The sequence below is a fragment of the Apteryx mantelli genome, chromosome Z, assembly GCF_036417845.1.
Source record: "Apteryx mantelli isolate bAptMan1 chromosome Z, bAptMan1.hap1, whole genome shotgun sequence".
NCBI lineage: Eukaryota > Metazoa > Chordata > Aves > Apterygiformes > Apterygidae > Apteryx > Apteryx mantelli.
Genome location: NC_090020.1, coordinates 73,505,004 through 73,531,095, shown reverse-complemented (window position 1 = coordinate 73,531,095; position 26,092 = coordinate 73,505,004). Strand labels below are relative to the sequence as shown.

General features: G+C 38.4%; 1 protein-coding gene across 2 annotated transcripts in view; it reads left to right on the top strand.

Annotated features, from left to right (window-relative positions):
* The first annotated feature begins 2,766 nt into the window (after positions 1–2,766).
* The window catches only part of SLC1A3 (solute carrier family 1 member 3), a 65,638-nt gene continuing 42,312 nt past the window's right edge, over positions 2,767–26,092 (top strand). The window contains exons 1-3 of one of the 2 annotated variants that reach the window (XM_067316546.1): positions 2,767–2,784; positions 4,408–4,682; positions 23,543–23,680. In XM_067316546.1, coding sequence (XP_067172647.1) covers positions 4,502–4,682; positions 23,543–23,680 — 319 coding nt within the window. In that variant the 5' untranslated portion in view covers positions 2,767–2,784; positions 4,408–4,501. Of the gene's footprint in view, positions 2,785–4,407; positions 4,683–22,918; positions 22,998–23,542; positions 23,681–26,092 lie in introns of those variants that run through there. The other variant, XM_013961031.2, reaches the window with a different exon arrangement.

Sequence of the window (26,092 nt, the reverse complement as noted above, 5' to 3'; positions counted from 1 at the left end):
CCACCTGGTGCCTTGTCAAATACGGGCTGAAACTGAAGCCCAAAGCACAAATGCCAGCGCTGAGCTAATATGCAGTACTGCCATGCTCACCAAGGCCTTAGATAGCTCCTTCTCCATTTTTATGAAACAGGAACGGAAGCATGCAGAAATTATTTTGCCAATGTAAAATTGGTGGCAACACCAGTGACTGCTGCTCTGTGTTACTTTACAAAGCAAGCCAATAGCGCTTTCTTATGTTCTTAGTGTTGGCTGATCTAAAGCCTAAACTGTTTTCAGTAGTTTTTATGTCTTAAGTTGCTCTTCCTAGAAAGTAATAGTACTACTGAAAGTTACAGATACAACCACTTAACCAGTAATGTTTTAAATCTTGTCCTAGTTCTAGTATTAAATATTGTATACTAAATCTATTAAATCTATTGTATATTTAACAGGAAATTCCAGTAGATGCATAGGAATTTTATTCATTGCCCAGGAGGCGCTGTACTAGTGCTGGGTGACTCATTTATTGCTATCCATAGATATCTAAAAAAGATGTCTATTGTAGTATATAGCATAGTATTCTTTATATTGTTTAATTTCCTTATTTCATAATCGAAGATAAGTAATTAATAAAAGGAATGGATGTCAGGAAAAGGAGGAGAGAGGGAAAAAGCCAGAAAGAAAATTCTGAACAAGAGCATGTTGCCAAAAGCTTAATGTTTTGTTTCTCTAAGCAGTATGCAGTCATGTCTGTTGCTTACTGCGAGCTAAATAAAAGTATCACTGCTGAACTTAAGCTAAGCTGAGACTGCGCGTTGTCTATTTTCATTTTGTCTCACTGACCAGCTAATTCTCTCTCACAAGATTTTACTAGTTTCTCACAAAGCCTACTAGCGACGAAAGCATTAAATAATGACATACTTTTGGATCACCTCAATTTGGGGCCTGACCCCTGTGCCATTAGGGCAACTGGCACGTTACCAATGCTAGGACCGGAGGGCAGAAGGAAGTCCTTATCTGGGAAGCTTCACAGCAAGCACACCACACTCCAAAGGGAAACATCAAACAAGCTGCTCACTAAAGGCCAAAGGTCTGTTCAGAGGTCAGCTCCAATCTCCAGGCAAAATGGTGAAAATATTTAAAAACTGGGCCATGAAAAATAATGGTGAGAGAGATATTTAAGCATCCCTGGTATAAGAAAATGCAGCATGTGGTGATAAAGAGGAAAAATGGCTTCTGACGTTGCAACAGAAGCTGTCAACAATTTTTCTTGCCTTTTTCCTTTTAATGAAGCAAATAAAGTAATTCAGATGTTTATTTTCATTCTTCAGTCAGATACCTAAGATCAAAATTCTGCAGTTCTCTGTCCAAATGCAAACTTACGTTAATCACAAGCATGGTTGCTCTTTACTATATTTTTCTCTACATTATACATCATTATTTGAAATACAGTTAAATTAGCAAACACCTTAGCAAAACCATTACTGTGATTTTGTGGAAGTAACAGTGCTCTTAATTTTATTCCTTACCTAGTCTTAATTATTTTTATGTACTTATAACCTAAGACTATTTCTACAGATTCATAATGGCTCTTCAGGAAAAACATTAAAAGTCACATCCCCTATAAATAAGCTTCTTAAATTATACATTTAGCAAACCTTTATATAAATTTTCATTCACATTTTTCGTCCATCTTATCAGAAAATACACTTAAAGATCTCATGAAGAGGCACTGAATTACAATTATTGAATATTTTAAACTGACTTGACCAACATTTAAAATGAAAATGTTCCTCTAAAAAGTGAAGGAAGGTCTCTGGGAATTCCACTGCCTCTCCTCCCCTAACATCATTTCAATAGCACAAACTTTTAAATGTTATGAAAACTAAAGGCCGCTTATTTCGCAAAAGTGGATGTTTTACGCTTTTCCCTTTATCATGCATTCCATGCTGTTGAAAGAGGCTGAATGGAGCTTTAGTATCCAGTGAGTTTAAACTGCTAAACAGCAGGCAAGTCTCATCATGCATTTTGAGTATCTACAAGAAACATACAAAGAATTATAGCTGAATATGTTTTTTCTCCATTCTTGATAATGCTCCAGTTGCTTCTGAAAGATATGCCTGGTTCCCCACCCTGGGAAGGGGGAGCTTGCGAATAACTGACTTCAAGAATTAGAAAGTATCTGATAACCTTAGAGCATGTTTCTTTTTAGAGCAAACTAACATGCTCGCATACTTTAGTCGTTTATTTTAAAAAGCACAGGAATAGTGTTATATAAGTATGCCCAGGCTTTTCAGCTTCCCAGTCTGGAATATCGAATCAAGAGGAGCTCCAGCCTCCTCTGCTCTGTGTGTGTGCGTGTGTGTGTGATCCTGCAATTCTTCCTGGCTTCTGCTTTTGCATTTCTAATGAAGCTGAACTGACAAAGCGTGAAAGTGGTCTAAAAGGAAAAACAAAGAAAGTGCCCCCGTCCTCGGTGCGCCAAGACTAATCAATATTCCAGAAGCTCGGCTTTCCCCTCTCTTCTGATGTGTTTTTATTTTTTTCAGAGCTGGGCCAACAGTCTCCTCCCCTTTCCTTAAGTTCCAGCGATAGTAAATCGCGGTACTGCGGCCGGAGCACACGCGGACTGCCAGTGTCCTCTGCCTGCCGCCCGCTGCCCGGGGCTGCTCCGCTGGGTCTGCTGCGAAAGCCCTGCCTCCTCTGCCTCCTCCTCCTCCTCCTCCTCCTCCTCCTCCTCCTCCTCCTCCTCCTCCTCCTCCTCCTCCGGCGGCGGCGGCGGCGGCGGCGGCGGGGACGCGAGAGGTGAGAGCCGAGCGTCCGGGCGGGGGGGGCGGCGCGCGGTCCTCGTCCTCCCTTCGCCGCCGCCGCCGCCGCCGCCGCACTCGCGCAGCGGAGCGGAGCGGAGCGCGGCTCTCTGGCCGTGCCCGCGCTCCCGCCGGCTCCCGGCGCTGGTCGGAAAGGAGAGCTGAGCTGCGCCAGCGGGCTCGCGACCGGGGGACTCGCGTGCGCCAATCGTTAGCTTTTTGCAGAGTACCGAAAACTGATTGTTCTGAGCAGAATCCTTCAGGCACCCCGTGATGGTGCCTGCAGGCTAGAACACTCGCTAACTTCGACATCGAGCGCAGGCGAAGAGTGTCTTCACTCTCTGAACAAGTAAAACATACATCATTCTGCTAAAATCCGCGGAGAATATTGTACTAACGTGCCAGTCTCCAAATAGGCAGTAATTCAAAAAGCAGTGATCAGCTCCCATCAACATGATGTTACAACATGGTATTTCCCCTAAAACATGCTGTTTTAAAACCCTGTGTATTTATACTCCACATGTTTCATGAAAAAATGTGTTTAAGTACTAGATTTAGTAAAAGTAAGATGTTACAGTTGTATTGTGCATAAATGGAGATAAATTTTAACTGAAGCAGCTAGCTCTCTCCATTTATGAATTTCCAGTTTCCTCAGAAAAACATGCCTGTGTATTGATTAATGCCTCAGAAAACTGGATTCTCAGTCTGAAAAACACCTTTGTGCAGATTCCGTTATTAAATAAATTCATATCAAGCAGCCATAAAAATGTTCATTTTAAATGAAAAATAAATTAATGCCCTAATGAAGGATTTTGAATATTAACACATTTTAAAGTTGATTCAGGGTGTGATTTTTTTAAATCAGATTATATCCCCATAATTGCTCACAGGCAAAGCTAACCATTACTTTGCGACGTGAACTTGTATTGCAGTCTGAAATGACAAGCTAAGTGGGATATAACTTGTGATGTTTTACAGATGTGCTCTGAATAGTTTATACACTTCAAAGATGAATATTATCAACATAAAAGTGTCAAAGGCATATCTGCTAAAAAGTAGCTGGGGGGATAAATAAACTATTCCTGCTGTGTTTTGCCATGTGAAAAGAAGGAATTCAGCCAACGCATTCAACCATTTAGAAACATCTGAATGCAGAATGTTTTAAATGTTCCAGTTCAAGCAAAATATTTCTATCCAATGATTAATAAGACGGTGAGTTAGAATTTTTTTCAGATAACATGTGCCTGCTAAATAGATGGAAAGTAGGCCTGACAGACAGTTTGAAACATTATAGCATGTTATGCTCCTATGAATTTTACCACTTTTACCTTGTTATATCTCTGGTGCCCACAAAAAATTTACGGCTGCATTTTTTCAGCATGACAGGAAATTCAGATTAATTTCTGAAGGCACAAAACACCTATCTGAACAGTCCATATAATCTTTCTTTCAAAGAGTTCTTCTAACAATCATTGAGGTTATCTACCAAAAATGGCAATCAGAAACTTAGATATTACAAATAATAGAAGTCTTACATGAAGAATATTTGCTTCCAAGTGAACATATGGCTAATCATTCCTCTGAAATCTTACTGTGATATTTGATGTTTCTTGTCTTACAGGTTTCTCCAATACCTCCCAAGGAAAAGGCTCTCCCACTTTTCTGAAGGGATTTTGACAGAATTAAACTGTAAGAGAAAACTTTCTGCAAGATAGATGACTAAAGGTAACGGAGAAGATCCAAAAACTGGAAGTAGGATGGAACGCTTTCAACAAGGAGTCCGGAAACGTACACTTTTGGCAAAAAAAAAGGTGCAGAGCATAACAAAGGATGATGTTAAAAGTTATTTACTGAGGAATGCCTTCGTGCTCTTCACCGTTGTTGCTGTGATTCTCGGTGAGTAATTTGTTCAGTAGGAATATTCTGTTCTCCAATGCATTTGACAATGACAATTTGCCTGGACAATTTGCATTACAAATGAGACCCCAAATTCTTCTGTGCTGATAAGAATGTTCTGGCTTGGAGAGTTTTGGCTTTGACAGCTGCATGTTGACGTTTTGGGAAGAGCCATTTAAATTATTCCAGTATTCCTAAGGAGAATTTTGGGAAAGCAATCAGCTGTTTTATGGATTCTTCTCTTAAAGAATCAGAAACAATAACTAAATTCAATGTTCTCAACAAAATCTTTTTCAGCAAAAAACAGCTGCAGCAAAATGCTCAGGATATAAATTTTATTTACCTAATCTATCCACAGTTAACATCTTGCAGTGACAACCAGAAGTCCTCAATTAATGAAATGAAAATTAAAAAGTTACTTATTTCTGAGCTAAATTAAATATTAGAGCATAGATCTTTTCACTTTTCCCTTGTCAAATGCAAAAGCACAAGCTTATCCTCTCTCAGTTGTTTGCGATCTTACACATGCATCTTTCAGATGCAGTTAAGGCAGCAACAGAAACGCTACTTGTTTAAAGGACTGCAAGATAGCATCTGATTAGATGCCTTGTTAGGGTGTATGGAAAGGAATCCAGAACATCAAACGGCATTTAGATTTGGAATGCAGGAAAATGTTAACTTAAAATATAACTATGTATTTTGAATGCATATTAGACAGTCATCTGAGAAATACATACAATTTTTTTTACCAAAATTTGCTTTATAAAATTATGTGATCATTTTTGGTCATTTTCCTTAACTTCAGATTAACTTTCTAAATAAGACCATATGTTTTATGAAACAGTATTGCTTATAATGTGAGCAAGAACATTATGGTTTGCCCATACTATATCCATTTTTATTTTCCAATCTGTTTAAAATCTAAAACTGTGAATCCGCTCAACAAAACCCAAATGTTCACATCTACAGATAAGGGTACATGCCTTACACCTACATAGGTCCTAATGTCCATGACGAGGCTGTTCTGCATAAATTTGCATACCATCTTTCTAAATCTTTTTTAGGAATTAGAAATTTTAGGGCTTAACCATTATCATTGTTTGATACCATATCTGCAGGGTTATTTTAAATTAATTCCAGTTTTGATGTCTTTCTGGGAGAGAATGTAATAATTTACATATGGGTAAAATAAAGCATTTTGCTGCTATAACAGAAACATCATTCTCTCATATTTTATCAATAGTATTTGAATGCAAATGCTTTTCATTCCTAAATAAGAATTTGTTTGATGCAAAAAACCCCTCTACATTAGTATCGGGGTACAAAATCTGTTTTACCTACAATGTTCAGGAGAGGCAGAAAAAAATAAGCAGGTTTTGAAACACTGTCTAATTGCAAAGCAATACAGTTCTGAGATTGCCATCGGTCTAGAGCGCACAACAGCACTGAAGCACTCGTGCCATTTTTTCACTGTCATCTAGCTCCAGTGTGACTCCCATCAGACTGGCGATGTGGGAACAGAAATGTAGGCAGGATAAGTGTTTCTACTGTTATTGCATGTTCCAGTTGGCTTTAGACAACTAGTGACGAACGTCCGCCCACGGCTTCACTGCCCCCTGCAGCAATGGCAGAGTACCAGTAGAGCTAGAGCACGAGTTGGAGAATTGACTAAAATGTGCAGCATAGCATGAGCCAGATGCTCAAATTCTGCTCATGAACCTGGAGATGTACCTGGTGTAATAGCTAGGAAAGAATCCTCTTGTTGCTATGATGGATAGTCCAGAATTTTCTCGCATTTGTTATTTGTGGTGTAATTTTACAGTATGATTAGAACAGCAAGCTGACACTTTGTCGCTCATAAAAAGTTAAAACTTGCTTTTTTGAAAGTTTTTTTTGCTGTTGAGGAAATATTCGCAAGTAAGGAACGGTTGGCTTAAGAGTTTGGAAGACACTCAGTGGTTGAACTGCATCTGTCTAGTTTGGCAAGAACTGAAATGTTGTCATCTCTCAGTTGTTGGGTGAGCTATGGAAAATCAGATGGTGGGCTTGATCCACCTCCTAGCAGACAGTAATAAACACTGCAAAATTAACCTGCCAATTAGCACCGCTGACTGTCTCATCAGAGCTGCCTGGATGTGAATGTACATGGGAACCGAACTATACTCAGGTCAGGGTTGAATGGTTTACAAGAAATGATGCTTAATGTTGTCTGTAATCTACACAGACCAAGGATATCAGTTTCTAGGGCTGCCAGTCCAGCAATTTTCATAAGGCTAAACTCAGCAAAAGCAAAATTTAAGCTTAAAGGAGAGTAACAATGCTTCAGAAACATATCCTTCAAGCCTCTGTTGTCAAGGAACTGAGATGAAAAAGCCTATTTAATGGAGCATTTCCGACTTCTTTGCTGAGCAGGATTGATGCTGGTAGAGGTTAAGTGGATAGGATCGTATGTCTTAGCCCTGTTTCAGGACTGTCGCTTACAATAAGCACTTGAGCTTGTCAGATGAGTTGTGTCTGTGGAGGCACGCACTTTGTTATGAAGTGGGTATCTGCAACATGCATTTGTTTGCTTTGTGTACTTATATTTTGTAGACAGCAGAGATTTTCTGGCATTCGCATGATAAGAAGAAATATAACTGTTTATCCTAACTTCTGCTGTTACTGATGAAAACTGAAATCACTAGCTGCTACAATACAAAAATAATAAAGCTTTCAAAATCTAATTATGAAGGTACCTGAAATTACAACTAAAGGACAAGAATTATGTACATACTATTCTCTATTTTCTAAAAACCTCAGGAAAGAGCCTTCTGACTTCATGTTTTGCTTAGGTAGGGTCGGTCTAGCATATCATCATCATTATTATTGTTGTTGTTCTTCTTAGTGAAATTTAAACTGCTTTCAAGCCCTTTGAGAAACTTTGAGAAAAACACGGTCAGCAAAGTGAGTTATGATGAAGTTTTTCAGATTCTGCTTGCACACCTAGAAATACGAGATTAGGTTTTTACAGTGGATCTTGGCAATAGCCAGTAGCCCAGAACTGCGTGAGACAGATTCGGGAAGCCGACTGTTGGCAAGTTTCGAACATCAGAACGACCAGCAGCAGTTCAAGGAAGGTGAGCAGGTCTTGATGGCTCACGGGAAGTCTGCAGCAAGTCTTACAAACTTCGAAGTGTTAGTCAAATTAATAGCATCATCTCAGTGGCTGCCCTCTCTCCTACGCTACTTAGTTTCACTGTCCTGCCTCCAAAATGCCTGCTTTTCAGAGACCCTTCCATCAGCAGGCTCTCTTGATTCCCTGCTACCAATGTCCCATTTTCCAAAAATGCCATAGAAGTCCAGACTTTACTCTGGCAGGATTTCTAAATGCCACAGAAAGTCCTGTGGATTCTGACACTTGCACTGAAGGAAAGATCAAGACACAGAGAGCTCACGAGAAGCCAAAATCAAATGCTGTAGTTGTCCACTGGGACATTCGAGGGGACAGAGATGGGTCCAGGTCTGGGAGCCGGTTCTGATTTCTTGCTGCCTGTCCACCTAATGGAGCGCAGGGCTGCCTGCGTCATGGAAGCCAGTCCTCAGTACTTGCTGGCAATCTCACAATAGATGTGAAATTTAGATAGGCCCATACAGCTATTCCAGAACAGCTGCACAAGCCACATGTAGGATTTTAAAACTTTTTAGCATCCTTAAAGAAACAAGTTAAAAATATAGGAAAAAGACAGGAGAGATGATGGACGTTACCAATGTCCCTATGTCCCTGAAACAGCAAACAGTTAAATAAAGCCTGTAAATGATCCTTCATACTACACAAGGCAAAAAACCCTACGTGACCTGAACAGTGAAAAGCTGTGCAGAGTAGCAGATTCTCCTATCTCAACACACTACTTGTCTGAACAGTAATTTAAAATGAGTCCTAAGAGATACAAGTGTCTGATATATGGGTAGACAGAACCCCTGGATAGCGCCCACAAAAAAAAGATAGCCTCTTGTGTGTTGAAACCGATCTTTTCTGCTACTGGCAGATCCTCTGTATCCACTGAAGACTGAGAATGACAGACGCAGAGAAGGGTATCTGACCCCGTTACACACTGACTATGAACATGGTGACAGTGCTTAAGGCAACCTTGGTAAAATTTGCATGAGAACAAAACAAAGATCCATCATCATAGGAGAAAAAGCTATGGGAGGTGAGTCCTAGGTGAGAGAACGTGGTAAAGCATAACGGCAGAAATCTGGTATCAGACAAAAGGTTAAGAAATCTACAAGAAAATCGAGATAGTTTAGGGACTGCTAGGGAGAAATTAATTCCATTTATGCTGAACTCAGAAGCTGTCTTTGTCCCTATGCTCTCCTAAAGAACCTGCCCAGCACAAATGCTCTTTCTCACTGGTTGAAATCTTCCTAGCAATACCTTGAGAACACTGCTAAGCAAAACCTTAGTTCTGTTTGAAGTTAAGAAATATTTATAATTTGGGGAAAAAATGTAAAAAGACACTGTGAAGTCCCTAAAAAAGAGTAACTATTAAAAATTCAAAAGTGATGATCCCTTTTAAAAAGGAGAAGAAGTACAGAAATAGTCAAAGAACTTTAATTCTGCTATTAAGTAGCCAGTAATAAGAAACTCAGACTGTGAAATATGAATAGTACACTAGTTTAGCAGTTACTTGCAAAATAAAATTATTATGTTAACTTATTACCATAAGCTTAATTTCTTATTGTACACTCCAGTGTTACTGAAATGAAATAACACTGGTCCTTGGACTGCCATGCATGGCATAGAGTAACAACACACTCGGCTGCTTGGTGAATCACAACTGTACCTCTTGGGGACAGTAACTATGCAGATATTAGAAAAGGTGCAAAACACCCTAAAAATGTAACTTTACTGCTTTTTTATTTGTCTTATTTGTTAAATGGTCAAATCAGTGCACTTGCACAGTGGTGCTGAAGAGCACCATTTCTGAGCTGTCGTAAAACAATCCAGAGAAACGTTCACTGCGCTCTTCATACGGATGGTGCAAACGCGGTACCCAAACAAAAGCTTGGTGGGCTTCTCAGTACTCTCTAGCAGTTCAGTTTAAAGTGATTCAGTTAAACTGATTTATGTAAATCAACTTCTTACGAAGCAGATTTGAAGGCTACGCTGGGTGGAACGCAGGATGTTAGTAACGTGAGACAGTTAGGATGTTTACGTGATTCCTAAGAGATTTTACTGAGAAATTTCCCTGCAATGGGAGTAGAATATGGCAATCACGCTATCAAAAGATATGTTAAAACAGAGACAGTGTTCAGCTTAAAAACTGTCAAGACGCAATTTTGCGTTTGTACAACCGTCAGATGGGACTAAAAAGACATTTTAGCAGCAAATGAATTGGTGCTAGAGGTTTGCCAGTTCTCTCCACTTTCAAGTATGTGTGCACGGCAGTCACTATGGTGACTGCAAAGCAGTACAAAATCATAAGCAAGGTGCCAATAACTTGTATGCTGAGTAAATGTTTAACATGGTTGTATTCTTATTGGTACCCTCGCTATTGTAAAGCGAGAATGAGCGAGAATGTCTTCTTCGAGTTGGGCACATTGAAGGTGTAGCCCAAGAAAGCATGTTCAGTCATTTATGAATTCCTGAAACTTTCATTGGTCTGGCTTAAATTTCTCATGTAATTTCTTGAAATAAGCAGGTATCTAAAAGTTTCCAGGGATTTTATGATATCAAAGAAAAAACAGTTTTAAAAAATATTTATCTTTTTAGGTGAATTGAGACAGTGTATTTGAAAATGTATATAAAGAAAGTTAGTATTAAAGGTAAATAAAGAAATTCAGTGTTCTGGCTTTTAATAAGGCTGCTAAAAATAAGATATAAGTGAAGGTATTCTGGTACTTTGTACTGTAGCACTACCTTTTAGATCAGGATAAATAGCAGCTGGGAGATATTAATTTTTTTTTTCATTCATCATTAAAAAAAAGTCTGATGTTCTGGAATCAGCAACTGTGCATAAAATAATCTATGCAGTCAATTTAGTGGTGTATATCCTCTATCTGTTCTCCCAGTTACTTTAATTTACTGCGAATTACACTCAATTTTTGTATTTCATTCAGTTTCAGGTTAGAACTCAACATCTTTGATATTTAGCATCTTTTCTCAAATATTTGTTGTCCAGCTTAATACAGCCCAGTTCAACCTGGAGCTTTGGAGCAACAAGGAAATGCAAATGGTAAATAGAAAAATAGTAAGGAGCTAAGGGATTTCTTCTTCATGAACTAACTTCTCTAAATTAATTGTTCACACAATATACTATGATACGTACAATGCATATTAGAAAACAACTAGGCTTCTGACCAAAGAGTTTTGAATTAGATCATTGACACAACAAAAATAATAGAGTGTACAGACTAGGGAAGACACTATGGGAAATAGGGAAAGACCAAATAAGGAGCAAATAGAAATTATTCCACAGAAATTTTAAAAAGAAAGAGCTGGATTACTCCATTTATTACATCAAGCCTACAAACTTGAAATTGCACTGACACTGTTTGGACTTTCAATCAACATGATGAAACAATGGAGTAGATAAGTTTTTAAAAGCCATGCAAAGGTTTATTTTGAAGACATTTTTTATAAGGCATTTTTTAACAAAAGAAGAAAATAATGGGTCTAGTGAGCTGTACAACAGTGAAAAGGAAAACAGTTAGAAGCAAGAAGGAAGGCAAAGAAAATCAGAAGGAAAACAAAAGAATCAGAAGGGTAACAAAGGGTTACTGTTAGCCATGTTCTGTAGCTGCCCTCCCATGTCCTTTCTCTTAGCAGTAGTTACACTCACCTTTTGAATCTTGGCCAATTTCATAAATGGATGAAACACAGTGTTTTTCCCATGCATTTTCTTGCTTGAAATTTGACATGTCTACGTATTTTCTATTGGCACGGGTAGAAGATCATAAATGAAAATCAGCTTGATAGTTATACCCTATGTGCTTGGTTTCCACCATTTACTGTAACTTGGCATAACTGAAAATTAATTTATTGAAGAAAGGTCTGTTAAAGATGGGGTTTAAGTATTAAGCACCATTTATACAGAAACATAAACTGCTCATTTAAATTGGTTCAAGTAAATGCTCTGTTTTTACCATTCACAAGGACTGAATTAAAAAAAGACTGTCTTTGTATGAATATAGCAGGACCAGTAATCAGGGAATTCTTGGGAGTAGTGACTGAAGGCAGCTGATAAATAAGACTACTGTATACATTTTGATGTCTTTTAAAATCATTTTGACTTGGGAATACATATATTAAACAAGGACCTACAATCTAGTCCTTCAAGGCCTAAAATGTAAGCAACAGAGTCTGCATACAGAATCCAAATCTCAAGGCTAGGCGTTTTTACAATGCATGGGTAAGAGCTAGGAAACTCAAAAGGGTGACCCCAGAAGTTTACGAGCTAAATGTGTAACTGCCTAAAACTTGCCAGGAGAAAAAAAATTAAGCAGGATTACATTCCTACTCCCACTCCTTTCTGAGTGAGTCAGGACCATGCCAGCTATTTGCCCTCAACCAAGATCCAGAGGCCCAGAGCCCTCACTTTAGGAACGGTGTCACCAGCTCTTGAGGAACTGACTCACCCTTTTCCTTCCGAAAGGCATGGAAGTCACAGGAGGATGCAATTCCACTGCTGCTTTCAAAGTTGTGTCATTGTGCAGAAGGAAATGCAGGGCTTACTGTAAGGGCAGATATTGACACCAGAAGAGCAAACCACAGCATGATGTTTTAACCTAATGGCTAAAACATTCGTCCACAACAGGGAATCCAAGGTTAGCAAGAAAAGGAACACAGGGTGTCCCACATCCACTTGAGTGTGTGTGTGTGTGTGTGAGAGAGAGAGAGAGAGAGAGAGAGAGAGAGAAACCTGCTTAGTTTCTGGATCCCTGGGACTTTGACTGGAATTAGGAAGACAGACGTTTAGGTCACAGCAATTCTGGGAAAAAACATGAGCAAAACTGTGAGAAGTGAGGAGTCTTTCAAAGCAAATGAACAAGCACCCATTATTTTTATGGATTTCCAGAACTAAGTTGTTTACCTAGAGAAACTTTCAGGGTCACAAATTTGGGCTTAAGCACTTACTGTATATTTAAGTATTGTTCCTGGTGCCAGTGTCCCTTTGCCACTTTTGTAACCTTTAAGATAGGGCAGTTTGGCCATTTTGAATAATGCCTAACAGTGAGGAGAGAGGTATCATAACATATATGGAAAGTACATCTTAATTAATCCTCTGTGGTACAACATTTCAGAAACACAGACCACCCACTTTAACCTTCAAATGACTTAACTCTTAAGAAGTTAGGCACTGAAAAGGCATACTTGAGGCCTCTTTTTAATCAGCTAAAATAAAACACTTTGAAATTCATGTGTTGAAAGGGGCTGTTAACCAGTAAACTGAACAGACAGATGGTTCTAGTTGTGGATAGTTTCATCAAAGCCATATTAAGGTTTTTAGAGATGAAGTGGCTCAACTAACAAAATCAGCCACATCAACAAAGAGCTAGGGATTGAAAGTATACAAGCTATCTTTCCAAAAAAATGATAACAGGATTCCATGAATTAGTCAGCAACCTGCATTCCTTATCAAAAGAATTTCACTGAATGACAAGTTAAACATAAATGAAGAATTACAGTAATACTTAAACCTGATATGGCAACAGTCTTATCTATTCTACAACAGGAAATCCTTCCTTTCAGTCTATTCAGGTTGTATGTGTCAGCAAAATACTGGATAAAAATAGGCCTTTAAAATCTTTTAAAGATTTAAAAGATAACTCATAACTCAAAGATAACTCATGTCTGCCATGAGGCAAACACCTCAGTTACAGATTTAGCCTATCAACACTGAACTATATTAACAGGGGCGGTTGTGGGAATGAACCTCTAGCTCCCGAGAGATACGAATGCAAAATTTCAATGTCCCACAAGTTATGGTGTAATACTGCACATCTAGGAAGCCAGGCCTACAATGAACTGCTTTGGTAACGTATGGCTAAGGTGGAATTAAGAAAGCAAATATAGGCAACTAGCAAGGTCTAACCTCAGGCTGTCTCTTAAACTACACCAGAAATTCTTCAGAGTCAAGCTCTGTTTTCTGGGTATGTTTGCACAAAGTTCTTGACACTAAGGGACCTCAGTCTCCTTGACTGTGACTCCTGATCATTACTATACTGTAAAAAAGACAATAATAAAGCTGGGCAGCTGAAACTGTTGTACAGTAAAAGAGAATTCAGTGCTGTTAAGGATTATGACAGCTTCCAGCTGAAGAAAAACAGGCAAGAAAGAAATGCAAAGGCAATAAAAGAACTATGTAAACTTTAAAAGAGAGCAGCTTTTTTATGTGTTAGGAACTATCCTTTATGTGAATAAAAGCATGAACACTTCAAGACAGTGAAGCAGCAAAGTAAACCCAGACAGGAAAAAATAATTATTATAATAATTTTGTAAATCACTGAGTAGCACCTTAATTATAAATAATGCTTCACAAAATGTTATCTGAGATATATTGTGTATGTCTGATCTTTCATATGCATAGTAAGGGAGAATTCCTGAATTTTGATGGAACTATTTGTGATTTTTTGCATCAGATTTTTTTTTTCCTGTGGCTCAGAGACTAATAAAAATGGTTAGACTAAGAGTAGTTTGTGTTTCAATAAAGCTTTCATTTGGTGATGAAATCAGGCATAATCTCCCTATTTCATACAGAACAGGCTGCTTCAGTACCAGAAGTGAAAGCTCTTCTTCATTCCAAATCCTGCACATAAGCCCTGCAATTACTTGTCTTATAAATTACAATAAAAGAGAAATCAAAGATGAGAAATAAATACAAAGACAGTTCAAGGAAGACAGGAAAAAAATTAAGAAAAAATTTGGAGAGTAACAGAAAAGCCTAAGTTGGACAGGGAGAGAAAGATATTCTGAACATGTTATCATAAAACAAGAAAATTACCTCTTAATTGGGGAAAAAGGGCAAGTGAGCCAAATAACTCATGGGAGAAGGGAGAGAACGTAAGAGGGTGACCCAGGAGCCAAAAACTAGCAAAGGGCAGACTACCGTGATTTTTTAAAATCTTTCTAACTGCACTCAAATAACCCCAGATTTGGTATACAAGGATAATGGTATAGGCAGTACCTCATAAAACACTAATTATGCTCATTCCTTAGTTACACCAGTTCTTTCTTACAGCTTCAAACTCCCCATTCCCCTCACATACCTTCTACTTACAAAATCCAAGAAGAGACTGGTGTGTCTGCAACTAAGCACAATGCGCAAGTGCCCAGCCATAGTAAAGAAAGGCACTTCAGGAGTTCAGGCACCACCAGAATTAGGCAGCATGAGGCAGGGGGTTTTAGTGACTTAATTTTGAGCTGCCAATTAAGTACCTCCATACCTATGTTAAGCTGTAAATCCCCATAAAATACGTGAAAATGACAAAAATACCTCTGGATCACAAAAACTGTAACTAAATAATGAAATTAGAGGTCAGGTGTGATTTTCTTCTGGAAGGTAATAGGTCTCACTGGAAGAAGTACATTTTTGTTAACTCAAACCACAACCTCTTGTGCAGAGGAGTGTCAGGGTCAGGAGGCAGGTGCTTCTCAGGCGCACAGTGACTGCAGCACTGGGACTCAGTTTCTCCTCTGTACAGCTGGAGCACCATGGCCCTCTCGTGCTCCCTGAGCAAGAGTGACACAATGACTTCTCCCCTTCCGATGCCGGGAACAACTTTTGACACCGACCTTTCGATGTAAAATCTGCTTTTCCGTTTTGTTTTTTGTTTTTTGTTTTAAACACAGCCTTAAAATTCTGTCCAGGTGGAATTTGAAGATCTTATGCCAGCTGGTCTTCCATGGACCTTCCATAGCTGAGTCGAGGCAGGATTTCCAGCTAGATTACTGGATGTCTGGAAATCTCAGAGAGCCTCAGGGTGCATGTGTGCAGGCACAATAACTCTGTAGCATGTGAGCAATGACTTCAGCGCTCCCAGGAAGTGTCAGGCCTACCACAAATCAACACATGCCTACCAGGACCACCATGGCTAGTCTCTTTGTGTGCAGTAAGCATAGTGCATCCTGAATAAATACATTTGTGTTTTATGCACAAACCAGGTAGTCCATTCTTCCCGATAGAAATAAGTCAACAAGAAGTTATAAGGTATCACTTTGCTGCTAGCACTCTCCCAGATCACGATACTATCTCATATCACAAGCTTTTGGATCCCAATCATGTTAAGGATATTTGGCTCTTTTACAGGACTTCTTCCCTGATTCCCCTGAGGATCTCTCTCCAGCAAAGGAGAGGTGGGCTATCTGTGTCCACATTAACCCATGTTCTGTTTCAACATAGCCACATATATAGTCGTATGAGAGCTACTTGGATCGCACCTCCTTAAGCTCTCTACTGCAGGGGTTTCATCAAGTTAAAACTGAAGGAACATATCACACAAGAATAAACAGGTGTAGAGGTGAGAGTCTGTGCTAGGTCCCTATCAGATGAGTTCTGCAAAGAAAAATCAACTAGTGTATTAGGCCAATTGGTACTTGGTCTTTTTCAGGGCTGAAACAGAGCAGAAAGTTCAGGTTGAAAACAATTGCTCTAAATTCAGCCTCAGAAGAAGAGAATTAAAGTAATTTTAAACCACCTGTCTATTAGCTCCAATTCTGGATTGCTGTAGATGAGGAAAACTAACTGATAAGATTGCTTAAGGGTATGTTTCCATGATGGATTAAGCCAGATTACATTCTGCCCCTGACCCTGGCTGCATATTTCCAACCACAATTGTTTGCCTCCTCCCTCTCCATTGCAGCAGCACTGACATCATCCAACACAGCACTACACCTGGCCAGGGAACTAAACTGGCAGAAGAATAACCCAGTAAAAACCAGTTTCCTTCTGGTTTAGTTCCCAAATGAGTTCGGCTCAGTATTTGACAAGTGCAAGTGCATTGTAGAAGAAAAAAACTTAGATCAGCTTGAATTGCAGCCCTTTCCTGGCTATAGCAGCTTTGCGCTGGCTCCCCACAGCATCACCTGTCTGCGTGATGCCACCTATGCCCTTCCTTAGGTTACTACCTACCTCAAGACTGGCAAAGAACAGCTTGTAATTGTCTCTCCCCTGCACCAAGGGAATCTTCCCTTTTTTGTAATCAAGACTCATAGAGTGCTTTTTAAGTTGTCCTACCAAATTTACTTTGTGTGAAGGAGGTGGAAAGAGGATCATAATCTTACCCCTTTAGCATAAAGAAGGTCAAAGAGATGTAAGAAGGCAGCACTGATGACTGCAAAACGGAAGAAGTTTAATGATTATTATTAAATCAGTAAAAAAGTAACTGTAGTTGCACTACTAAGCAATAATTAGCATAATAAGAGTTCGTGTTTAATATAAAATTAGTGAAACTAGCAAAGAATCACTAAAAAAGACTGCTGCAGGATTTAGGTATTTAGTATTTAGGTTAGGTACCTAGTATTTAGGTTCATCAAAATGGCACCAAGGAAGCATACCTCCCTGCCAATGTAATGAAAATGGAAAACAAGGAAGGAGCAGGTATCATATAAGAGAGGAGAAAAAAGGGTCAATATAAAAATATTCAAAAATATGAAGAACCCTATCATAAGCATGCAAGTGAACTGGGGTGTCAGCAGTTCTAGTGGTGGGTTATGGAAGATTAAGGAGGACTGATTTTGTCAGCAATTTAAATTATTTCTTACCAATAGAGAAGTTATTTACCTGTTCTTTGCAAGAAAATACAGCTGAGGCCTTTTCTGAAACTGGTTGTTAGAAGAAAAGGTGTCAGAATGAAATGGTAAATGAGGCAGAAACAAATGAACCAAAGAACAAAAGCATTCATTCGAGAGCTCTGCAGGAACGTAAGAATGAAATGGTTGTGCAGCTAACAAAAATATACAATGTCCTATTAAACTGTAGTAGCCTGCTTCTCTTATTGGCTCTAGCCCAATTTCTGTTATGGAACGAAATGTTATTTGCTTGTCGGTTACAAGGTTTTCTGAAGGATCATTAATAAAAACTATTATTTTAGTGCAGCATTTTACCTAGTTTAAGGTAAGCCTTTCCAGTGAGTATGAAGTTTTCTATTTCCTACTGGAAAGCAATAAATGAGTGTACCTCATTTATTAACAGAAAGGATATTGATACGGACCTTCTTTAACAGTGTTTGAGATTTACTAGTAAAAAGCTAAAGTGCTATTTAACTGTTCTTGGTGTGTTCTGTTTGAATTGGCAAGCACTAATACGGAAAGCACAGCTCTTGCACTATGTCATTAATATGCCACCTAGTAATTACTTCTTGAAATATACCTGAGTGATTCTTGATCAGTTAAAAAGTAAAACTGCTAGATTTTGCACATTCTGCATGAAAACATAGTATAGAGCATAGACATTTAAAAATATATAAACTCCAAATAATGTTATGATCTTTTATTTCCTGTGTGTTTCTGAAATAAGGTAGAGAACAGAAGTCCATAAGGATTCATTTTAAAAACTCAGAATTCACTGAATTCACTGAGAATTTAACAAAACTGTTGTTATTGTTCACTTAAAACATCACGACTGTCCTTAGGAGCTTCTGTATTCTCTTTAAATTATCAGTTATTTGAAGTAGGGAAAAAAACTATCCTCCTCTCTTTTTTAAATTTGCATACTTACAAGAATTAAATATAAAGATTTAATAAAGAGAGGAGGATAGATTTAAATTTCCCTAAGGTTCTTGAATGAACCCTTAGATCTGGGTAGAGCCCCGTCTCTCATCTTCTAATGATGTGGAGTTTTAAACTCATGTGTGGGTGTGCAACTTTTATCTATCTCATCTCTCTGTCACACAACACAAAGAATCGTGTGAAACAGTTCCCTACCATTGTGAGACCAAAGGCATTTTGTTATACAGTTAAGAAGCTCTTTATTTGCTCCATGGGGGATTTTAAAATTCATTTTCAAATTCAATTTAGAAAATTATATAACCTGATAATACTCTAGTAAAATACTACAACAAATTTTGTAAAGACCACAGACAAAAAAGAAAAAGCATCTCCATAATTAAACTATTCCTAAAAGTTGAATAGTTTAAAAGTATTAATTTTTGTCTTGCTGCTTCAGAACCTGATTATAATATTCAATTCTTCACACTTTGATGTTAATCCATTTAATAAATTTGGTATAGAAGGTTATGTTTCTTAGCAATTACACGCCGTTTTAAAAGCTTGATAAGAAAACTATCTTTCCCTTTCTGGTACTGCAGCACCTAGAAGTGAAAACCCTATTCACCAAAGTCTTCGTGTCCTGGGAATAAGCAATCCCAAATCACACCTGCCATTTTTACCTTTTCCATCCCATCTGCACCACTGTCAGCATTATTCTTCCCTTCCGCAACTTTAAAGTTTTAAATCCTCTCTTCACTGTAATCATCTGAACTGAATTTCATTTTGAACACCAACATTGGTATAAAAATGCCATAAAACAATTTAGTTCCAGGATTGTTCTCTATTTTGGGGAGGGAAATTTCCAGTCTTTCCTCCATTCATTGCTTCCTTTCTACATTTTCACTTGTCATCTTCTTCCATAACGTGTTCCAAAGGAAACAAAGCAAAGCACCTATCTCCAGCACCGTACAGCAGCTAGGTGCTTTCTCACAGGTGGTCCCTGGAGAACCCAAAGCCATAGTCCCCTTCACTGACTGAGGTTAATGCTGTAACCCAGGCTCCTGTCTCTAACACTGGCCAGTAACTCATTCTTATGAAAATAATTTAACAAGAACGACTATCCTTCCTCCAATATGCCTTCTAAATTACTGATCGCTAAAAGAAGGGAAACTTTTTGAGTTAAGGGTTGTATATAGATTGTCATGGCTTAACAGCTCCCACAGATCTATCCTGCATGAACCTAATCCCTTTTGGACCAATGCATTTTTTATACAATTTAATTCTACATTGTGGAAAAAAAAATGCTGTCTTGTCTTAAAACTTGCTTAGATAAGTTTGTTGGGAGCATTAGCTGCCTCCGCATTCTTGTGTTGTGAAAAATAACAAACTATCATGCAATGATAATTGCAAAAATAGTGAGTAGATTCTTTTCCAAGCAGAATAATCTAATCCATTTTGTCTTTCTTGTTATGGAAACTATTTCAAAGAAGCTGTGCTGCCCCTCCAGTCCAGCTGCCTGCCCTTCTCGGTAGAATGAGAACAGTGCCTTTCCATTACCTTTTTACCTCTGCTTTAGTAAATGCACTTATCCAGTAAATACCCTGTCATCAGGGTTATTTGCAAATTGAGTTTTCCATGCATTTGACTGCATCACTGACAAGTACACCTCAAAAAACATCTTTTTATAACTCTAACCTCATTTACTCCTTTATGAACTATATAACTTATTCAGCAATATGGTTCTGTTATAGGACAATACACACCTTCAGAATTCAGCTCCGTAACTTAAACAAGCACTATGGATTTTTGTCTAAAAAAAGCCCCAAAATTCTGTCAAGAAGTCTGCTCTCTCCTGCAGTGCAGAAACAGTACACCATTTACCATTCGAGAAGTTAGGCTCTGATATCATAGATTAGTTGCTCTTTTCTGTTACAAAGGGTAGACAGAAACCTGCACAACAGGTTGTGGGAGCATGTTTCACACAAGTCTTTGTTTCACTACAATTTTCAGAATTAATCAGAAACTTGAAACTTTTACTGAGAAAGGCCAGCTCCGCTATTCAGTCTTCTCAGTCTTGATCCTGGAGGGTGCTAAGCACTGCAGCTCTTACCACACACACAGATGTAGATGGTTGCTGAAACACTGCACAACTTCCTAAGGTTTATTATCTCATACAGTAAGGTCTTACTTCCTGATCTGAGCTTGATACCTAGTCATTGTGTTCACTTTTAAATCACCATCATTATTTGGCATTATGTTACTATTTAAACCTGTGGAAAAGCTATCTTGCCAAGTCTGATGTCTGTGTTTCAAGTTCGACATTTATGTTAATATAACTTTGACAGAAAGGGTGTAGAATCCAATTTCTAGCTATTTAAATTCAGAACAGAAAATTAAGCATCTTCTCCATATATTCTAAGGAGAAAAGAGACTGGTAAAATCATGCTGTTCTGCTTTAATTATCACAGACAACAATGATTCTTGCAGTGGGGGAAAACATTTGCTTAAATTCTTTCTTGTGTTGCTAAGATACCATGTGAACAAAATTAATTTTCAGAAAGTCCTGTGGAGCAAGTATTACTATACCTATTTTACAAGCAGGCAAACTGAGTCAAAGAAAGATTCTTATCGTTCATCCACAACTTCATATAAATGAATAGCAAACCTAAGATTATGGCTGAAGGATGAGTCGCTATCAGATGTCTGCCCCCTTCAGCAGAATACACTACCAGGGCACGTTTTTTCTGCTTCTCAGAAACTCTCTTTGTACCCTGTAGTGCTGAGCAGTCCTGTAACTATTCACAAAACATATTAGACAGGAAAAAAAAAAAAAGAATAATTTTTGGCTCAACAGGTTTACATGGAGCTTCAGAAACTTACTCCCACTGCCAATAATATTCATTGAAACAGCCATATACTTAAGCACTGATTCTCTCTTAGGCCACTTTGTACTGCTTGGGCAGCAGTGGACTAGAAAATCAAGCCCTTATAGTATAGCATAAGGACTGGGTCTTACAGCAGCCTCAGAAACCCATACTAACTTCAGTGGGGCTTTGTACTGGTGCAGAGATTAATCCGTGTGGAACTAATTGCAGGACTGTGGCCTAAGTAAGAAACTGGTCTAGTTCTATTTGCTTATTATCCAGTTGTCAAAATATACTGCTCATTAAGTCCAGAAACAAAGGAGTCAGGTGGATTCTTTATATCTCAGAAATGTGTTTCCCATATAAAAAGAAAATAATCAGTAACACTGCAATGGAATTTAAAACCTTACTGAAAAGAAGGAAACCCTAAGGCAGGTCTTTTTATGCAGAATAATGCAGAGAGGCCCTTCCTCTAAGCAGTTTATGATTTATTTTCACTTAAAAGAATAAATTATGCAAGATGGAGTTTCACTACATGAGTGCATGAACATACATAGAACATGAATGAGACTAAAACAAATGCGTCCTGATCTCACAGCTTTCTTCCATAATGTGAGCTCCAGCTGTGTTCTAATCACTTTTCTCCTGTCCTGTAACATCTGAATTTTCTGTCCTATACAAGAGCTCTCTGGATTCCTCTAACTTAACTAACCTGCTGCAGTCCCTAACAGCATGATTGGACAGCCGGAGGCACTAACATGGGAGTTTGAGCTGTTTCCGTACATCAGCAGGTGGCAATAAGCTAGTGCAGGAGCCATAACAGTATATATTAGGAAGGAAAAATTTCCTTGATAGACATGAAGATTTTATCTGCAGCATGGATCTACCAAACAAAAAACTGATTAAAAAAAGAAAAGCAGAATTGGTTAAAAAGTGGAACGAGCAGATATCAGAAGCTTTCAGCAAAGTGTTCAGTTTTATGAAATTTTCAGGACGTAACCAAGTTCTAACCAGTTCCAGAAGTGAGCCTGAGTACTCTGCTTCCTAACACCACTGAGGACGTAGTGCCATCATCAGTTTTAGGAGATGAGTCCACTTGGCTGCCAAAAGGCGCAGTGCCACTCTCCTCCAAGGCACATTTCTACCTGTTTCCTTGTAAAGGTACTAATACTTGTGCAGCCACGCAAACAAGTCACCTCAGGGAACTGACCCAGCTGCAAATTAACCTAGTAAAATAAATTATTTTTGCAGCAGGATCAATTCCCTGATCCAACTTTCCTTACAGCCACGAAATCACAAATGCCAGTACTAGACAGAGGGCAAGAACATGGACTCAGGAGTGGGAAAGAGGGATGGGTGAGTTTCAGCATCCATATGGTTAAGGAGTGTTCCAGATACAACCATATGTTACCTGGCTGGATATAGAAAACCTATGTCAGATAGGCACCAAACCACTTAATGCTCAGTAAGTTATAGCTAATTGTGTCAATTAACCCTATAATTGCAAGCAGTTCATGTCAATGCACAGGACCAAAATCCAGTAAGTTGTAGCTCAGGAGTCTGGGTTGCCGCATATGTCAGCCTGTCTATGGCTTCCAGTTGTAAGTATATCTCAAGCATCACTTGTCTGTTCCCTGTGCGATAAATGGATTCAGGCACCCCTTTCCCCTGCTCCTTCAGGCACTGAAACCCATCACTTAGTCATCCAGTGAGACCTTCAAACCCTGATGAGCTGCTGCTTTGCCAGTGCCTGCATTTCTGAAGGTAGGCATGCGTAAAGCTACTTACGTCCTGATGCTGTTGTGCTGCTTAAAGCCCTAACCACAACGGGATTCTCAGCTAAGTCTCTCCTGGTTATCTCATCCAATCTGAAGCGTGCCTGTAGGATCAGGCCCTACACATAAAACAGGCACGGACAAGACTTCTGAAGGTCAGAGGCTAGTATGTATATGCATTGCATATACGATTACATTCTAATTCCCACAAGTCAGAGCACTCAGCTGCAGAAGTAGGGACTGCTTCCTTTTCCTTAATGGCTCAAGAAGTACCGTTTACATAAAACCAGATTTTAAAAAATAATAATGCAAACAACCTTCTGAAGCTGTTATACTAAAAAACACCTTGCACTGACTTCAGTAGGATTATTCATATAGCTAGCTGATATTTGGGAGAGAATATCACTGGGGCATAATTAATACTGCATGTTCTAATCAGCTACCTCAGTAATAACTACTACACAAATATTCATGTTAATTTGTTACTACTTCTTTAGAAGAGAAAAGTCACGATATTTTTTTCCCTCCCCTCAGGTGTAATCCTTGGATTTTCTCTCCGATCATATAAGATGAGTTACCGGGAAGTCAAGTACTTTTCATTTCCAGGAGAACTACTCATGAGGATGCTGCAAATGCTGGTCCTGCCACTAATTGTATCCAGTTTAGTCACAGGTAAAAAAAGCAAAAGATTTTTTTTCTGAAGTTTTCTCTTAAATAATTTGATAAAGATGCACACACTAGATCATAAAAAATGAACATTCCATATGCTGAAACAGAAATGTAATAACCTGCAGAATGAGATATTGCTGCTAATGTTATTTTGGAGACAGTATCACAAGGTCCGAATTAATACACAAAGTAATTAAAAGATATTTTTCCACATTGCAAGTCACTCTAACTGTGCGAGTTATTATATGTAGCTGCTATGAAGCAGACTTTGTACTTCACTTTCTTCTCTTACTTTCTAGACCGGTATCTCCTTCCGTGAAATCCTACTGACATAAAAGATAAATCTCAGAAAAACAGCAAATTATTTCATCCATGTTCCAAGACCCAACAAAGTTTAAACTATTGATCACAGGCAAGAACCTGTGCCACTGATCTGTAAAACATCTGTCTACCTCCAGTCCTTTTAGCAGCAGACTGGAAACAATAAGTGATAGATATATTGTGTGGAAGAGACTCTATCCCATCAGTTCTGGTTTTCTTTCTTCTGGTCAGCAACTCTATTAATCTTCAAGCACTCTTTATTAAGTTGTTCTTTGAGCTACAGATATAATAAGTAATTTAATATGATAACGGATGGCTTGCCATTCCACCTCTAGGAAGTTTCATGCAAGAGCTCTCAGATTTTTTCATGAACATTGAAGCTCAGGATGTGTCTGTGATGCATTTATTCTATTAATTATATGAAGAAAAGAAGGCAGATATTTTGCTCTATCAGCAAATCACTGGTACAGCTAGGAGAACTTAATGAACTTAATCAGAACCACTAAAGTGCAGTCCTAAAATCTAAATACCTAGCACACTACCTTTATTGATAGAGGATCCAGAGCCTAAAAGTTGTTCTCTATTCTACTTGTTTTCAAAGATTTTAATATTAGAATCTACTTTTAGAAATGCAGGCCCCATCTGTACAGGTACTAAAGACAGTATGTATATATATGAGCTGTTAATATAACAACAGAAACTATGGTATTCACAGTTCAAAAAATTAATTCGCCTTCACATCTTTCAAGCAGAAAGAAATGTTTGTTTCTATGCGCACAGACTGTATGGATATTGAAAGCTTAATGCACACTGAAACTAGAGAGAAATTTATAAATCTTGTAGGGGAAACAATGACAGGTTTTCTTCCCAACCAGTCCGCTATAATTCTATTATTCATTACATTCTGTGTCTCCCATCTCCTTGCTATCCTCTTCTCTCTTCCGCATGTAGAACCGCCAGCTTGGCTGGCCACTGAGAGGAGGAACCACTAAAAGCAGAAAGGGAGACACCTTTACCTTTCCTTGGTGTCAGCGGAGACTGACACGGCTGCTCCGGCTGCCCCATTTTGTAGGCTGGGTCTCTGCAGGAGCAATTACCTGCTCAGTTCCTTGTAACTCTGCATCCTTATTTCTTCCCCAAGAGAGACGAAGGTCAAGACAGGAAACTTGGAAGATCAATCATCCTATACAAGGATTTGTATTTACTTATTTTCAGAATTTAAACTTCCTTAATCAGGAAGGGGACAGTGGCAGAAAATTTAATGCAATTCACAAATGATAGATTTCAAGCTAAAAAAACCCCTTAACTACAACAGTACTATGTACTTTTTTCATGGGATTATGGAAATTTTCCAGTTTATTGCTAACAATTCTGGAAAAACTGTTTTCTGCACTGAACAAGACCTCATTAGCACACATAATTTAAAACAAAAAGATGCTCTTATATTTTTGATGCAGAACTGTCATAGTCAGGTAAGTATACAGGTATTATTTAATATCTAAATAACAGACTATAATCTTTACAGGTATACTACTGGGCAATTTTATAGACACTCTCGGTTTATATGTTTTACACATTATAAGCTAATTCTTTGAATAAGTGTCTTATGCTTCTCAAATCAGTCTTAAAACCACTCCGTGATGCATCCATGAGCCAAATCTCTTATTTTCTGTATTTTGTTTGGCAAAGTTGTAACTGTAAGACTCCTTCCAGGTATTACACACTGATAATATAATTACTTCTTCCCATTGTAAATGATTTGAGTAAGTATTTTTGCTGTTTGTAGGCATGAGAGCGTCTCCCAGATACGATGGTCTGGGTTTCCATTTGCATTTATGTAAGTGTGCTCAAAATAACTGGTTATGAGGATAATATCAGAACATATGGTCTCTGAGGTATTAGAAACAGACTAGTCAGGATTACATTCATTTTGTCGCAAATTATTTGGCTGTCAAAGAAAATTGAACAATAAAAATGAAGTCATAATTATACAAGCTGTGGGCTATTCTAAAAGTGATAGATAAATTCAGAAAGCGAAGAGTTCTGATAGACACACACAGCTCACAGTTATTCACAGACTCTTCAGAAAATAAA